The sequence below is a fragment of the Enoplosus armatus genome, chromosome 9, assembly GCF_043641665.1.
Source record: "Enoplosus armatus isolate fEnoArm2 chromosome 9, fEnoArm2.hap1, whole genome shotgun sequence".
In the NCBI taxonomy this organism is placed as follows: Eukaryota; Metazoa; Chordata; class Actinopteri; order Centrarchiformes; family Enoplosidae; genus Enoplosus; species Enoplosus armatus.
Genome location: NC_092188.1, coordinates 23,088,287 through 23,106,129, shown reverse-complemented (window position 1 = coordinate 23,106,129; position 17,843 = coordinate 23,088,287). Strand labels below are relative to the sequence as shown.

Here is a 17,843-nt window from a genome sequence, read left to right as displayed (position 1 = left end):
TTGGCTGTCTGTCAAGCGAGCTCTAGCGTGGGATTGGGGCTCTCTCTGAGCTGTGTCCCTCTTGGCCGTACCTGTCTCGCTGTGAGAGGTTGACAGCTCTTCCTGCTCCACGGGCAGCTCCCGCCCCTTCATCCAGCTCCAAGGAAGGAAGGAGGAACTGCTCGAGCCGCATGTGTCACTTCCAGTACGCTGCAAAGCCGTGCTGCTATGTGACTCCCTGGGACTATTTAGCTGGTCTTGCGGTTGGTGGGAAGTAAGGTTAGAAAGTTTGGAATTACAGTCGGTGTTTTGGGGGGTGCCGGGCGCGTAGGGAAGGTGGTGCAAGTGGTTTCGGAAGTGGAGCGTGGCAGCGAAAAGGGAGAAGGGGGGGGGGGCTTTTCTTTCCTGAGTGATAAAAGATAGCTCGCTTCGCTTGCTTGCTCGCCACAACGGGACTGACGTAGAATATGGCGGAGCATCACCCGGTTTCCGACAACAAACACAAATCCTCACTGAACTCCGGAGCGTCGTACTCGGGGAACGGGCGCAGCAGCACGGCGGTCGCGGAGAGAGGCAGCACCGCCGGTGGAGGAGGAGGAGGAGGAGGAGGTGGTCTGTCCGGCGGCCTGTCGCAGCCAGCCGGGTGGCAGTCCTTGCTGTCTTTTACCATCCTGTTCCTGGCCTGGCTGGCCGGTTTCAGCTCCAGGCTCTTCGCTGTCATTCGCTTCGAGAGCATCATTCACGAGTTTGACCCCTGGTGAGTTTGTCCCCACACACACACACAAACACAAACACACACACACACACACACACACACACACACACACACACACACACCGAGGCGGTTTGACCTGTTTGTCTAGATGGGCCGCCACCAACGGACCGTGAGCCCCGGCTGCACCGTGAGGAAGTTTCTCTTAAAATATGTCAAGTGAACGGTTCCCATCATATCTCGTCACGCTCCTAAATTTTGGCCACTTCATGTACCTGCTAACGTCAGAGGGACACGTTGGACCCGGTGGTCACAAAGCTATCGACCATTGTGATTTAGTGATTCTACTTGAGCCGCAGTCATCTTGGACATGTGCCATCTCGTCGAAGCCACAACTCCTCTCGTTTCTCTGTATCCGTCCCGACCTTTTATGCTGATTGTAAAAAACAAAAACAAAACACCACTTCATTTGGGCTCACCTTTTCAGCACCACCCGACGCCTGCCTATCTATTGTAGTTGATTATAAAGTGCAACGTTGTAACAGCCAGTGGAGGAGGAGGAGGAGGAGGAGGAGGAGGGTGTCACAGCAGAGTAAATGAGGACAATGGTGACAGCTTCATCTGACGCGGGCTGAACCCGGAAAGAAGCAGCCGCGAGGTAACTGGCTGAAGTCCTTCTGACACAGATTCCTTGTTTGTTTAGCCACGGATCACCCCCTGCTCTGATTTTGCTGCCCTGCAGCAGCACTAGTGCTGACACTGTGTGCCAACCACGAGCCACACATATAGTTCAGTTGGAGCATATCAGGTGTCTCAGTGACTTTACCGTCGTCCCTTGTGCCTTATCCTGCACAGTATCCCCTACAGGCTTTGGTAGGACATCTGCATATCCCCCTTAGGAAGCCATTGTTTGTCCTTCGATAGAAATATGCACCTTTTATGCTGCATGCCAATATTTCAGTATTCAGATTTATGTGGCTTTGAAAGTTCCATTTAACTCTCTTGCAGTAGCAGCATTTCCATCAGACTTGCATCGAATAGGTTGGCAACGTCGTGGTACATGCTGCTAGTTTTACTTCATGTGTGAAAGGGGCTTCTTCACACTGTCTCAGACATTAGTGCGGCCAGGCGGCAGCTGACAGTTGGACAGTGAGCTCAGCAGACTTTACGGCAAGACAAGGTGTAAGAATGCCTGGTCAAAAAGTCCGATTCAGAGATAGTGAAGCACCCCAGACTAAACAAGCCAGCACTTTGCCTAACCAGAGACTATTCTCTCTTTTTTTCTTTTTTGTGCACTGGCCAGTGGCCATCATATTGTTCGTGTTTCATTTCAAACCCTCTACCAGCTTGGCTTTTGCCAGAAATTGTCCAAGCTTTTTATTTGTACTCCAAGGGACTGTTGCCTGGCCCAAGCTTGCATTGCATCACTGAAAGCATTTAATGATTATTCTGAGACCAGCACTGTGGATTAAACTGCCAGCTTCATGTCTGTCTGCTGAATAAAAGAGGAGGCTTGAGAGCTTTGGCTGGGTGAGAATCCTTCGGTTTTTGTGTGTGTCGCTGTCTGAAAGCCTAATATGGCATGACATGGAGTGAAATTTATTCATACACTGTTTCATTGTTCTATATCATTCTCCCTTTGCTATCAGAGTGGCAGCATTATGTAAACTAGATGTTTGGATGGTGAAGGAGTGTGTGTGTGTGTGTGTGTGTGTGTGTGTGTGTGTGTCGGTGTCGGTGTGTGTGAGAGATCCGGTGGGTGTGTGTGTATCGGTGTGTGTGAGAGATCCGGTGGGTGTGTGTGTATCGGTGTGTGTGAGAGATCCAGTGGGTGTCGGTGTGTGTGTGTGTGTTTCCCCTGCAGGAAATGATCAGATGATGCAATATGTTAACGGTCAGGAAATATTTTGTTGTACATTTAGCATCAGATCAGTCATACATTTGTGCAATTGTGCAGATCCATTTCTTATTGATTGTTGCATCAAAGTAAATCAGTTTTCAAATCGTGATTTTAAGGCAGCCGGGACAATCTGCCTCGCCTCATGTATCAGAGGGGGAAACCCCAATGTGTGCATTCGTGAAAGGGGAAGTAGCTCGTCTTAACTGCTGTAAATGTACAACAGGCTCAAACAGACATTGTGTGGAAGGAGTCAGATTTCTTTTTTTCATACTAAAGAAATCTAAAGGTTGCTGAGCGTTCAGGAGGATGAAAACAGCTGGGTTTACAGCCTTTTCTGATTGTGTTTGATGACGGCTCCCTCATGTGCAACCCCAGGACCTCGCTGCAAGGTTGCTGTCATTCTGTAGCTTATCTTTTAAAAGAGGATTGCAGGGGAGCTAACAGTTGTATCACCCCTCTGCTACCCTGTTTGTTCTCTTTCTGCCTCCCCCTCCCCACACACACACACACACACACACACACACACACACTCTCTCTGATGTGTCCTTTTTGATGTGTTAATAGTCTTTTTCCTTCAGAAGTGCTAGATCGTGCTATTAGATCTGACAGCAAAGCGGGTCGGGACTGGCATTAGGCAGTCGGCCCGGTGATGGTAGATGTTATGCTTTGAGTTTGGGCCGTGTTAATCATGCACGGAACAGCATCAGAAAGAAAAAAAAAAAAAAAACCCAGCTCCATTAGTACTTATGTCTCCTGTCTGATGCACTAAAGATTGCAAGCTAGTGAGCTGGACCTCCCTCAGAGCAAGGTTTGGCAAGGAGTTCGCATCTGATCTACCTGTCATCTTGTGCTCAAAGCTTCAGCTCTATGAATAATGGCTCCTAGAAAATTTGAGTGCAATTAGTGTCACTTGGTGTCTAGTTCTCTTATGAAGACTGACATGGCTGATGTCAATGCAGGCATGAAACCATTACGCCATTCAAATAGAGGCGATCCAATCAAAACGAAACCTTCATATCAGCTTCACAACTCAAGTAAGTAACTGAGATGATATCCAGAGCTGGATGTTGAACCTCAATACCGTTTTGTTTCTGACCAACACGTGTATACAATCTGTCTGTCTGTCTGTTGGTTGGTCCTACTGAAGTAGCTCAATAACTGTTGGATGGATTGTAACTTACTTTGGCATTCAACCTGCTTAACATCAGCGTGTCAGCATTGTCATTGTGCGCTTATTAGCATGCTGGTGTTAGCATTTAGCTCAAAGTGCCGCTGTGTCCAAGTACAGCGTCGCGAAGCTGCAAGCATGGCTTTATTCTTGTAGTCTTATTTTCAGTTTGAGTCACAAATATTGGAGGCTGAACCCAAAAGGGTTGGAAAAGCAAGACTGTACTCATATTTGATGAAATGCTATCAAACCCACCGACACTAGTATCAAAACATTTCTGTACCCAGCAGCTACTGATATCACTGGTTGGGCTTGTGACTGATTTGCCCTAAAATGAATATCCATGATGCCTGCTGAGTGAATTGAAAAGGACCTTGTGATCATAAGAGGGGGAAAAAAAGAAGTTTAATATGAGGATATTGTTCTCTTTGTTCTCTCATGCACAAGTGTAAGATTGGCCTGATCGAGTTGATGATGTGTGCGCTGTAATTGCGCCCAGGTTGCAGAATGGGTTATTGGTTGTGCCACATTACAAGGCCCTCGGATAATGAGAGCAAGAGGTTTTGTGCTCTGGAATGAACAGATATTAGAACCAGGCTGTGTTGCTTCTGTACCTCTGTCTGAAAAGATCCAGTTCTACTTCTGTATTTTCTCGAGAGGAAAAGGGTGCTTTTGAAGGTTTAAAATGAAACGGGAGGGAGGCTTGGGAGGAGAAATGAAAAGTGCCTGCTTGAAACAGAATAGGAAAGCAGATCCCACATTTAGCCCCGTTGGCTTCATTTACAATGGCTGCTTCTTCAGATCTGACTCTTTTCTCACTTGTTTCTGCTTAATCATCTCATCTCTTCACTGCTGTTGAGGTCAAATGATGGAGTAAGCTACAGTAGTTTCCTTTTTTTCTGCTTCTTTTATTCTCAGGTTTAGGTGACAGTAAAAAGCTGTTGTTCTCGCCTCAGAAACACTGTGTAAAACAAAAATTGGATCCCAGTCAGTAGTGCACTGCAAGGCTATGTCAGATGATTCATGAGAGAACGCACTGTCCCGCTGTCTACTATTAGGTGCTTTCAGCGGTGCACTCTGCTGGGTCACAGGGGTCATGACAGTTTGCGCCTGTAGCCAGCTCTGTTGACAGACTGAGCGGGTCCACCTGAAACCTGATTCTTCAGTGGCAGTGATTCTGCCAAACGCCAGTGCTTTCAGTGGGCAGTGGAGCAAATGTTCTGTCCTGCTGGCTGCCGGTAACAGGCAAAGGGATGAAGGACCAGACAGGCTGCCTGGCTGACACACCGGCAGGCTGACGCGCTCACAGGCCCAGTGGGTGGCTGCGACCTTGTGCAGTTTGGACTGTACTCAGATATTTTTTTTTATACTGCCAAATTTATGCCGTTTTTCCAAAATCTGTCACCCTTGTACAATGAAATACAATCATTGAACATCCCCCTTTATGAAGCTTATAATGTTCAGTTGTTGACACTAGGGCTGGGCCTGTTGCTGCATCACTGCAGTAATGTGATGCCTACCACAGAGTGGAGCTCATTACCGTCATCACTGCTGCTACTTCCAGTAATTCATGCTCTCAGTCTGGGAATGGTGGCAGTGATAATCGTGGGAATGATGCACACCATATTACTGGAAATAATGTATTCTGATGGTATAATGATCTAAAATGTTTGGGATTATCTGAACAAATAAACATGACTTAATAAAGCTGCACTTGGCAATATTATTTCATTATAATCTAGGTTGAAATAAGTCATTTTGACCTTTTTGTATTTAGCCTTTTTAAAAAATTGGACCCAGTCTGACTCGAACAACCAATCAGGGTAAGCTATCACGTAACTGGCCAACCACAGCAACTTTGCACAAACAAGGGTCGTTTAGGTTTACTTTAGCAGCAGCTAGTGATGAATTAGAGTGCAATAAATTGAAAGGTGTTTCTAATATTTTCCACTTTCAATGTAATACAATCCAAAACTCCTCTCTGACACAGTGGCAACAAAACTGGAACATTATTGGTTTTACACAAAGGTTGTATTGGTTTATGACTCATTATTTTGGGGATTCTGTCTAAAAAGACCTGAGAATGTATCTCCACTCGGATGAAATAAATACACATGCGGTTCAGTTTGTTGCATTTGCAGCGTCGTTCCTCTTCACTTTGCGTTACTGGAAAGTAATTTTCTGAGCTCCAAATGTCTGAATGCTGTGGACTGCAGTGAAGATCGTCTTATTGCAGCAGGACAAAAGACAGCTCTTGGATGTGTGGGGACATTAGTTTAGCTGAATGTTTGGTTCTGGTTATGTGATATGTGTATCAGCCAAACGTAGGATCCACTTTAGTTGGTTAATACATTTGTTTTCGTTCAAGCATTTGTTCAATTGTTTTCTCGTTCGCTTTGATTTCTAATCATTTGTTCTCCCCGAGGTCCACTTCCTGGTTGAGGATGGTGCTCTCATGAATGCACACACATGAATGCCACTTGCTCCACCAGGTGTTGGCAATGTTGACTGTGCCGAGTCTGACTTTGGGATGGGGGTGGAAGCAATGGGTTTTTGTTTAAGCCATTGTTTGATCCCATGGATGTATAAAGAGGACTCTGTACAGCGTTGGAGGTGGGGCCCCGTTCATTTCATTGAAAGTTCACTGTTCATTCTCGGTGACACATGACGCCAAAAGAGTTTGACTTAAGAGTGTAAAATGACCTGCATCTTGCGGCCCATAGAGCAAGCTCACTAGTGTTTCCTTTAAGTCAACCTCCCAACGGGCTCACAGGAACAACAGTGGCAATGCCTAGGAAAATAACTCGGCTATTAGTGAATTTTACAACTTCAGGACATAATGAATTAAATAAGGGCTATTCAAGTGTTTGTCCTGGGAAGTTGATGTACCACAAAAAAAAATTATTTGCTGATTTACAGACGTCTCTTTCACAATGTAAGTCTAAGGGGGGGAAAAAGTCTTTTTGAGCCAGTGTGCATCACATGATGGACCCGGAAGTTGTAATTGCTATGCCAGATTGCCTTCAAAGCCCGGCACACTTCCTGGGGGCTTTGATCCATGGTGTCTTTTTGTCTGTGAGCTTGGGACCCCCCCACCCACCCACCCTTTTATGTCAGTGAGTTTCCTTTGTTCCTGTATTGATGGCATTTGTTTTATGTATATTGACCGTAAGAAACAGTAAAAAGCAGAGCTCTGAACCACGTTCCTGGTCCTCCGAACCTCCCAGAACTGCTGGCTCACATCCTGATCAACAGGGTTTTAAATGTCTCCCCTTAACACAGGGATGTTCTGTTGGATTACACTGCGATGCAGAGGGGCTTCTGTTTCTATGGAGTGTTCAACATTTTTATCTAAAGTTATGCTACTTCCACTGGGTCCTAATTCAGCTGCTGCGTCGCAGCACCACTGGGGGTGTGTGGATGAACTGGCAAGGTGTACCAGGAGGGCATGAACATTAGGAAAGTGTCATTAATACCATGTACAAGCTTTGAAGCCCACTTCTGTTACAGTAATTTGTTTTCACTAGGAGATCCTCCCCACCGTGCACACGTGGAAGGTCCCCTTCATTCAGCTTACATAATACTAACTCTGGTGTTTCATTACGCAACATCCAGGACGGGGATGAGTCATTTTAAGCTGTCATGCAGATGGGAGAGTGAAATAGCCTGGCACTAGTGTAAACTTAACAATTTCACTCAGGTAAATTTATTTCATTAGAGGACGATGACTTTCAACAGTTTGTTTGTTTTTCTGTTAATATCTGATTGCAGTCAGAGGAAGTCAATGCAGCTATCACAGTTTATCAGGTTGTGTATCTGTGTTTGTGAACGTTGGACTATTTGCATGTCATGTCGGTGCGGCTGCTGCTGGAGCTGTGAACTTGACTTTATCACATACCGTAGCCTGACAGTTCCTCTTCCACTGCTGCTTTTTGATCTATGACCCCCACCATGGCTACTCCTTTTTATCCTCTGTGAAGTGTGTGTGTGTGTGTGTGTGTGGTACGTGCACATGTGCAAGTTGGGCTGTGATCTGCTGTGGCACTTCTGTGGAGGATATTAACCCTGGAGCTAGATTTCTTTGTCCCAAAATACCAGTACTGTGTAAGTATACTGTCAGATTGTGATGATGAAACAGCTGTGCAATAAACCCTTGTGTTCTTGTCAGACATCTCCTGATCGTGACTTTTGTTTTCCAGTGTTTGTTTTCCGCTTGGTGTTTTTGTCTTTTTGGTTTATGCGATTTCACCCCAGTTTTATTTGGTAGGCGTTTTGCGGAGATGCCGACAGCTTAAAGTGCACAAACTAATCCTTTTGGTTTTGCTTACCTTCAAACCCCTTCAGGAGCAGATGAATTGGCGTATTGGCACGCACCTAGCCAATCGTGATCCTGGGAGTGAGTGAGTTTCACCTGCAGCTCATAGAGAGGCTTCTAAAAATGCCACATTTATGTATCTATGCTCTATAAGAATCCATCTTTACATAGACAATACTACACTTTAACATAGTTAGGATCACTCTGCCTCCACTGTGTACATACACACACACACACACACACACACACACACACACACACACACACACACACACACACACCTCTGAATGTCAGTTCACTTGTTTTCCATTCACCCCACCACCCTCACCGCTTTGAGCTCCCTGCTCTCCCCCTGCTCTGCTCTGTTTTCCCCCCGTCAGCATCTAATTGGCTTCTCTTTGCGTCTCGCTGGGAATTGTCTCAGTGTGCGGAGGTGTGTTGGTCTGACCCTGCAGGCATCAAAGAGACTAACGCCCGGGCCACGCCACCTACCTCTACCTGTGCACTGCTGCGGCTCGCATACATGTGGTGTCCACAAAGGCAGCCTTGCTGCTGCAGCACTGCCACTGTCCTGCAAATATTTCACAATAAAAGCCTTGTTAACAAATAAGGGGATTCTGCCCACAGAAATGCGAGAGGGCTTTTCATTTGAAATAGTTACAGGAAGTGTTGGGTAGGACCTTTTTTTTCTTCTGCTGCACACGGCATTCAACACGGTCAAATGCCTTCTCTGCATCCACTGAGAGTAGATTTATGATCATGTGACAGGCTGGGTAGATTAAGAGGAAAACGTGTCCTCGCTGTGATTCACACACATTTTCATCGAAGTTCTTAAATGTGTCATTAATGGTTGCAGTATGGAACGATTGTCTACCGTGACGAGGGAATTTCCGCTTTTCTTTGTTAGATAGGCTAGCTATTTATCACTACCTGCTTTATCACCATGTCCGTATATATTTTTTGTTTGGCACGTCTAATCTTCCCCTCCACATGTTTTGTTAAGAGAGTCTGATGCGAAGCGGACCGCTGAAATTTCTTTAAGCGTAGTCTTTGCCATTTTAAGTTTGAATTCCAAGATCTCCCTTTGTTCAGCTTGCCTATGCCTTTTGCTGGATACCTTAAGATATGATAAGACCGCTTGAAAAGCCTTTGGATGTTTCCCACGGATCTTGTGTAGGGGGTGAGTTAATAGATGACAATGATTTCAACTCTTCTGTGCAATAAAATATGAACTTTATGATCTTGCAGCAGTAAAGAGTTACATGAGCAGGTTTTTGATGTTAAATTGGACAAAGGTGGCAGCACAGTCCGACACCACCATATTCCCTATGGTGCTGGAGACTGTTGATTGCATCAATACAGTAAAGAAATAATCTATTGTATAACAGGTGTGACCCTTGATTAAACCTACTACACACATTTGAGTATGAAATTTCAGTTTTTCACACCCAAAACGAACAAAAATAAGATACTGCACGTCAGTCTGAAATTCCTATGTTACCAACGGGGGTCACATCCAATGAGTTAATGTATTGCTCCACCGTAGCCGGGTCTGGGAGCGTCTCCCGGATCGGGTGGGCTGTATTTCCCTGCCGTTGGGGCTCCGGCGTTTCTTCACGTCATCAAATCGTTTGGAGAAATCCTGGAAGATCATCTCCGTGGCTTGATCCTTGTTTTGTTAGCCTCTTCACCAGCTTGTTGGTCAAGCTCCTCCGACTTGTTCGAATTTGGGTTTCCTCTGCGCGACATGTTAATCATCATTAATACTCGGTAGGTGTTGAGAAATTGTAAAAGTTTGTGAGATGTGATGTTTGTAGGGTAAAATATAGAAAATTAGCGTATTGGTGCACCAGCTCAACAAAACCTGACCTCCCCTTCAAGCCGCCATCTTGAAAGCCCTGGGTGAGGCTGTTTTGATGTTAATGCTATTATTTGACTTTTGTCATGATTTCTGATGGAGTAAATGGGTTGCACATATAAGAACATCTTAAAGTAAATTGAAATGAAGTGCCACGCTGTTTATTTTTAGGCAAATATTTGGCATCTATAGGAAGACGTAGCGTGGAGAAAACATTTTTTTTTTAGCTCTTGCCAATACCTCAGATGATTTGAATATGAAGTTTCGAATTTGATGAATTTGAAGAATGGACACAAGTTCCTCTTGTTGAGTCATTTTCTGCTTTGATTTTCATCATGCTTTGAACTGCCACTTCTGGCAGCATGCCGCCATACTGCTAACACATTAGTTTAAGCAGTCTTTTCTAATCACATTGTAGAGACACTGACTAGATGCGCGGCTTTCCATGCAAATTCTCTCTTTATGCAAACATCACAGACACATTTAAAATACAGAGTGCCATATGCTGTATTTTTACTTCCCACCCACATTACTTAGACGAGACTACACTTTATAGTCGGTCCCATGGTTGGCCTTCTGCAGTGGTTGTGAATGAATTCTTTGGATGACTTGCATGAAAAGCGATGCAGCACAGTGTGTTCGAACAATTTATTTCTGTATTTATGGCTAATTGTTTTAACTTGTCAACTGAACACATCCGTATTTGTATCTGCCCTTTTTTTTTCTTTTTTTTTTTCGAAATTCTTTGCCAGGTGTTGAATTGACTGCAGCTGTGTGTGTGTGTGAGTGTGTGTCTTGTCATGCATGAATTTGTCAACTTGCCCCCCGATTATTATCTTTCGTGTTAAATATTCACCCTGTCTGCTGCAGAGCACCAGTCCAATTCATTACCTTCACTCAACAATAACTACCCCCAGATGTGTTGGGGGGGAAAAAAACGCATTGAATTGAATTGGCTTGCTTTAATGTCGTACACGTGCATGCCGGTAACTGTGTGTTTGTGTGAAATTTTGCACATTACCATATCCAGTGTCTGTTAGCTTGCTAAAATATTTTGCACAAGCTAATTATCTTCTCAGCCAGTGGCACATCTTCAACAGCCATCACACTTTTTCCAGCTGTGTCAACCACAGCTGTTTTAACACAGATTCAATAGCGTTCACTAATTGAAGCCAAAGCCTCAAAAGCTTGTTAAATACGGTTGTTGCCTACAGAAGAACAACATTTTTATTTATTTATTTATTTATTTTTACGTCAGTTGACAGTCTCATTGACTTGTTGACTGTGGAAACAATCAAAGATTTTGAAAGTGTTTTGCAAAATGTCAAATGAGCATACATGTACTATGATTTGATATTCACAGCTTTACTGATCTGGTCTCATTCACCCATTCACACACACATTCACACACTGGCGACTGACCTGCCATGCAAGTTGCTGACCTCCATCGAGAGCGACTTGGGGTTCAGTGCCTGGCTCAAGGACACTTCGACAGTGAGCCGGGGGTCAAACCCCCAACCCTGCTCTACCCTGCTCTACCTCCCGTGTGACAGTGCTAACCCCTCCACCATGCTGCCCTCGCCGTCTTTTTTTTCTTTTCCATCTGTCGTATTTGTTTTTATACTACATTATATTTACCATGACAGAAGATCTTGTCATTTTCTTGTGCTCAGTGCCATTGCAGCAAAAAGCTGCCCTAGAAAGGCTGTGCTGCAAAGATGTTTCAAAAAGGATGAAAATTCATGCTGTAGCCTTTCCTGTCCTTACTATGTAAACCCAATATCACATGGGCTTGCTAATAATGATAGCTGATAATGACTTAATGAGGAGGATGGCAGAAAAAGTAGCACAGAAGCTACACTGATCATGGTTTAACAAAGACCCTTATGATAATGTCCATTGAACATGAGGGGTTTTACTGCAGGTGATACTCCGCTGATTTGGTTCTTCAGTATCGCAGCATCATTGCACTTTGCTGATCCTTTGGTTATTGGCGTTAAGCCGGTCAGTTTAAATGTCCTGAGGATGTCTTCTATGGTTCACTGTTTTGGCAGGCTGCCTGTTTGTTGGACCCTTTTCTCGACTGCTGTTCTATTTTGCAAAACTTTACATTTTTAATTGATTAAGAATGCAATTTGTCAGATAATTATTTGATATTTTTGTGACTTTTTTTTTTTTTTATAGTCTGTCCTTTTCTGCTGAAGGCATCCTTTTCCATTTCCTCAAACATCCACCCATGTATCATCACTCTTTCGCCTGTTCAGTCCGTAGAGAGGAGCTGACAGGCTCACCGTCAGCTTTACACGGCCAGGCAGGAAATCGGACTGCATGTCTGACTGATTTAGCTCCAAGTATTTCCTACTGCATCAGTTTAGAGTGAATGTGCTGCGCTTGCAGATTGTCCCATCACATTGACGAAAGTCATCTGTAACCATTTGAGTCCATTTGCTATCTGTTGGGGATCAGATGAGTGTTGCTGGTCCTTGTGTGCATAAGTAGTGGGGATTTGTCATGGTTCATTTGATGAGTAAACAGATGCAGCCTGGCTGCAGGCCCCTCTCCTGCTCACGCTTTCCGTCTCTGTGCTTCTGACGGAGTCCCCACTCTGTCTCTACCTGTTCTATGAATAAGTTCAGGTTTGTTCATTACCACATCAGGATTTTAATATGCTTTAAGACACAGGAAACTAAAAATCATGGAATTGTAGCTAAATAGATTTCAAGTATAGAATTTATCCCTGTGCGATTTCACCAGGGCAATTTCTTGCTATATGCGGACTGCAGTTGCATAGGGCCCCTGAAGCCACCAGGGGGGCCCCAAGCTGCCATTTTAGAAATTAAAAGAAATTACCGGTCTCTCTTGGTAACTAAGTACCCTTGTGTGTTGCGTGAAAGCACCTATATGCTACAAAAAAAAAGTATATATGCTATATATATATATTTAAAAAAACCAATAGTTATTATTAAGATACTGCAATGGATAGGAGCTGTGTCTTGTGAGCAAAATAGTCCACAAAGTAGGGGCCAACAACATTTTGCATCTTGCCCCCAAAAAAGCTAGAAACGGCCCTGGAGTCCACTTTTCCTTTGCACCAAGGGTTGCCATAGCAACCTAAGACAGGTGGACTTTTCTCTCTGCACAGTTTATACACCATTCACAGTTTACAGTTTATATAGTTTTTACAGGAAAGACTATAGTGATTTTAAGCTGTATTGGTTGTTTTCTGGAGCTTCAAATACTTACATGTATTCCTACATGTAGATATGGAAGAAAGATGATTATGAATACCTTTTACACACAGGGCTCGCAGAGGACTGTTTCTTTTTGTTGTCAGAGCATTTGGGCTGATGACACTGTGAGAAGGCAGGCTCTGCAGCAAGACTGTTTTTTCTCTGCAGCGCAACAGCGTCCGAATTGAACAAATAGGCCTTTTTCATGGCAGGCATTCCTAATGTCATGTCTAATTTCCCCCCGGGGGATCAATAAAGTATTTCTGATTCTGATTCTGATATTTGACTTGCCATAGCAGGAAAAGCACAGGTGTCACTAATAATAAAGATGGCAATGTTCTGATCCTGATATTCAAGCAGCGTTCAAAAAAAGGCTTGAATAGGCCGCTTCCGTTTCAGTTTCAGTCTGATGCTGACTCAAATAATTTTGTACCACCGTGTGTAATGACCTTTCCTTTCGTCCCGCTGCCCTGCTGTCACAGCGGTACTTTCCTAAAGTCTTGCACATGCACACATAAGAAGCCAATTAGAAACCCGGTTAAGAAATCGGCTCTCTCAGGAGAAATCTAGCTGAGAAAATTGTCCTCCTCTAAACCCTTACTGGATTATGGAAACTAAGATTCTTAACATTGAGGGAATCTGCTTACTGCAGAAAGTGACTGGTGACTTAAGTGCATGCAAAAGGCAATGATTGGAAGTTTTCTCCGCATGTGCTAAGTGGGACTTTCCCGGGTGATAATGAATGAGTGTGACAAAGCAGGCGAATGTCAACTTGCAACCAGAGAAGCAAGGTAGAAAAAGGTGCGAAGGCTGTGGTCAGTGCTGCAGTGGAAAACTACAGATGATTACCCTCCCATGCTCCTCTGCTGTGCTTCCTTGATATTCCTCCCCACGTTCCTCTCCTAAGATCCAACATGCATTAAAGAGCAGCGACTGCGCAGCTTATTTCCCATCAAAGAAATGTTGTTACCCTGATTAGACGTACAAACAAAGCTCGGAAATTATCATAATGGTCCTGCCTTTCTTTTCACAGCTGGTTGATATTTTAATGTGACAGCAAACAGAGTCTCTGTGGCTGTCACTGATAAATATTTATCTGGATTAAACATTCTTTGTCCCAGTTTGATAACTGACACACACACTGCCCCCCCCCCCCACAAAGGCGCTTCTTTTCCGTGTGTTACATAACATTACAATTTGCTAATGATAATGAAAATGGGAGAATTTAATTGAAAAATGTCACTTAGTCTCCCTCCTCAACTCTAGGCTAGGCTTGACTCATTTCTACTCCTTCCTATATCCGTCCCTCCCTCCTTCCTCTTCCTGACTTTCGTATCTTTCCCTGGTCTTCACTGTGTCGCTATGCCTTCCCCAGCCATGAGCTTGCTGCTGGTTGCCAGTTAGATTAGCCCCCAAGAGTTGTTCTAGCACAGCATTCCTCTTTGATGTAACCCATCCAGTCCCTGCTCTCTTCCCCGTCCTCTCATCTTTCTGTCTGGCGGCCTATGTATTTCTCTCTGCTCCCTTTTTGTCTCGGGTTTTCTTGTTTTCCCTGTCACGCCGCTCCACTGCCAGCCGAGCAACAGGCCCTCGCCCCCCAGCCCGGCAGTGACGTGGATCGCAAAGTGAACATAGTATAAAAGACGCGTCCGATCATTTCTGTAACCTTCCGGAAAAAACCTACAGTCACACCCAGCCTGGCCAGGGTTTGAAACTTCTCTCTCTAGATCTTTTCACTTTTTCTGTGAACCGCCGAGTGCATCACTATGGACGCCTTCCAGGAGAGGCTGTCTCGAATATTTGCTCAGTTATCCCCGAACTGCTTCTAGTATGACACGGCCGTTACCGTATACATCGCCATGCTACGTGAACATAGCAAAACACTTACCGAATGCCACGGTAGACTTGCTTTTTGCTCTTTTAAGTTCATTGTGTTATTTTCGTTGGTCTGCAGAATTGCCGTCTTTGGAAATCCCAATCCTCTAGCAGTTTACCAGCTTTTTAAAACCCAAGTAAAAAGTGTTTCGTTGAGCCCCAGTTTCGGGAGAAGCCGGCTGTGAGTTTCTCTTTCAGCCTGAGAGCCAAATGACAAATAGGACAGTCTCGCCCCAGAAGCCAGACTCATGGAAACATATTGCCTCCTTCATCATGTGGGCAGCCACCCACCGTAGATAGGCCTGTGACCTCTAATTTAAGAAACAAAAGCTCCAGGCCTCACAATGACAAACTGCAATTGCTCTAGTTACTCTAAATGTGTTTTTATGTGTTATGCATCTTTCCACAGTTAGACCCAGCGCGGCCACATTGACCTACATGTTCCACTGCGTTCCGTAATGCAATTGTTTTGCACTCGCACAGCGACCTTGCATTGGTGTCAATGGCCGGCTTTTCATATGAGGATACATACAGCGGCAGCCATTTCCATTTCCATAGCCCTGTGTCATTTAATATTAGGCATTTGACCTCAGTCTGAATGGGGGCTGAGTATAGGAGAGTCAGGAATATAGGCCAAGAGAAAGAGAGGGGCTGAGCGGTCTGGTTGTGCTGCAGGATTTTCGTGGTCTCAGCAAAAGTTAAAGATAAAGCACGTTATTCTCAGAGGAATGATCAGTCACATCAGTAATACAGTAAACGAGCAAACCAAGGCCAGCCAGCCACCCCCTCTGTCTGCAATCTCTAATGGCTCAAGTGCATCTTGTCACATGGTCTGCAGCCTATAGAGCTAGCAGTGCATTCCCATGGATGAGTCTGTCTCCATATTACTGGGAGTAAGAGTTCATGGCCACAGCAAATATACACACAGACAGACCCGCTGCATCGTCTGCACTCCCAACAAGCCTCATGATGCCGATGATGGCAGTCACAAAACGGCAGTCCTCGGGCCAAGGCTGCAGTGATATGAAAGGAAATGGGCTCGTCACTCGGGGGAAAATATGAAAGGCCGAAGCAGACACTTCAAACGGTCAGCTCAAAGCCTGTCTGCTGCCGTAGCAGCAAGTGGGACACACGTGAACACGTATCAAATTTCATGGCTCGCAAAATAACCTGTTTGATTTTGCTTACCAAGTTCAATTGGCGATGCTCACATCTTGCTGACATTTGTAGGAGAATATTGTTGAATGTCATGTAACCGCTTGCAGGAGGGCTTTGCAACCCGATTGCCTCGGAGGAAACTTTAAAGAGTGACTTAAATCTTGCTGGGGTTTTTTTTGCTGACCTTTTCACCTTTTGGACGGTGATGTGCGAGTGTACTCCAAAACCTGGTGACATCGCTGTTGGTCTGACCCCACCCAGCTTAAAGGTTGGGACAATGTTTCTAATGTTCCTTGATGGTTTCCTCTCACATTTCAAAAAGATCAAATGTCCCCACCGAGGAAACCTGAAGTTTTTCCTATGCAGAGGCCTTTTAGCAGTGTAACCTTATCACTTGCGTATCCATGCTGTGTATTAAGCACTTAATAACTTGCTCTGACACGCAGGGGGGAGTAATGGCACGAAGCCACCAGCTAAATCGAGGTCAATTTTTGCCGTGGCTGGTCAGTTCGTTTGCTCCGTCGGCCATGGTGGCAAGTAATCAGCCATCAGCTGGAGATTTTATCCAGCACCGAGACTCTTGTTTTGACTCTTTAATCAAGCGAAAATAGCTGGTGAACTCTGAGAGCTGCCAGACACCGTGGGGCAGTACACACACAGAAGTCAGCTTTCTGCCTCGAAGCCACAGCACTGGCAGAATAGGGAAGCACTCTATGAGGTGATAGTAGAAGGTTCAAGGTCCATTTATTGAAGTTGCACAATGAAATTCAAGTAGTACCACCACAGGGAAAAGTTGACACATTGAGCACTTTAGATTTTTGTTAAAAGATAAATATAATAGATCTGTTTTAGTTTTCTTTGCTGGTTGCTTGGCACCTTTGCCGACTTTGGCCTCCTATTTCCGGTAAATGGACGTTGTCTGTGAGATTTTAGTTTAACTTCCTCTCTTAAGGTAACAAAAGTGTCCTTGGGAAACGTGGCCGTGTTCAGTCAGATGCAGACGCCTGTTCTCATGTCTTTCTTTGGGATCTCCTCCAGTATTTTCTTTGAGTTGACGTTTTAGGTTGCTGTCACTGTCCTCAACTGTCAAAGTAGAAAATATCTTCCATCTTAGGGGCAGGACAGAGGAGAGAGTGGTGTGTGTTTTTTGTTTTTTTTCCACCGCTAAGGGCATCCGTAAAAGAACAGAGGGGGCTCAATACCTCTTTTACAGCCTCAAGAAATGTAATGTCTGAATCTTTAGGCATGAGGTGCCATTCCTTCCAGTCACCGACTAGAACTGAGCAGACCGCTGGCTGCTGTTCTAGAAATCTCTCCCCGTGTGTGGGCTCATCGTGAATCAGTCTGTATTTTTGTGTCTCCTCCAGCTGTCAGAACAGTTTTGGTGGCCTGCTGAAATCAGACCCACGGCCCTCGTTAATGGCCAGATATGGGTAGTGCCCAAAGCACGGGACCCATTTGAGGTCCTGCTCAAACGCTTCCGTGTTTGCTGAGGCACCATCAGTGGTGATACCATCCATGTTTAACATGTCCAGCCTCCATGTTTCCTCCAACGCCCTCCCAAACACCAGCTCTGCATGTCCCAGGATTCAGAGTTACTGCCATGAATGTGGATGTGGCCCTGTCCATAGGTCAGTGGTGCATGCAT

The 17,843-nt window shown here is 44.8% G+C and overlaps 1 protein-coding gene across 1 annotated transcript in view; it reads left to right on the top strand.

Annotated features, from left to right (window-relative positions):
• Window positions 1-408: 408 nt before the first annotated feature.
• Window positions 409-17,843, top strand: part of LOC139289949 (dolichyl-diphosphooligosaccharide--protein glycosyltransferase subunit STT3B-like) — a 46,418-nt gene continuing 28,983 nt past the window's right edge. The window contains exon 1 of the mRNA XM_070911621.1: window positions 409-736. Coding sequence (XP_070767722.1) covers window positions 447-736 — 290 coding nt within the window. The 5' untranslated portion in view covers window positions 409-446. The remainder of the gene's footprint in view (window positions 737-17,843) is intronic.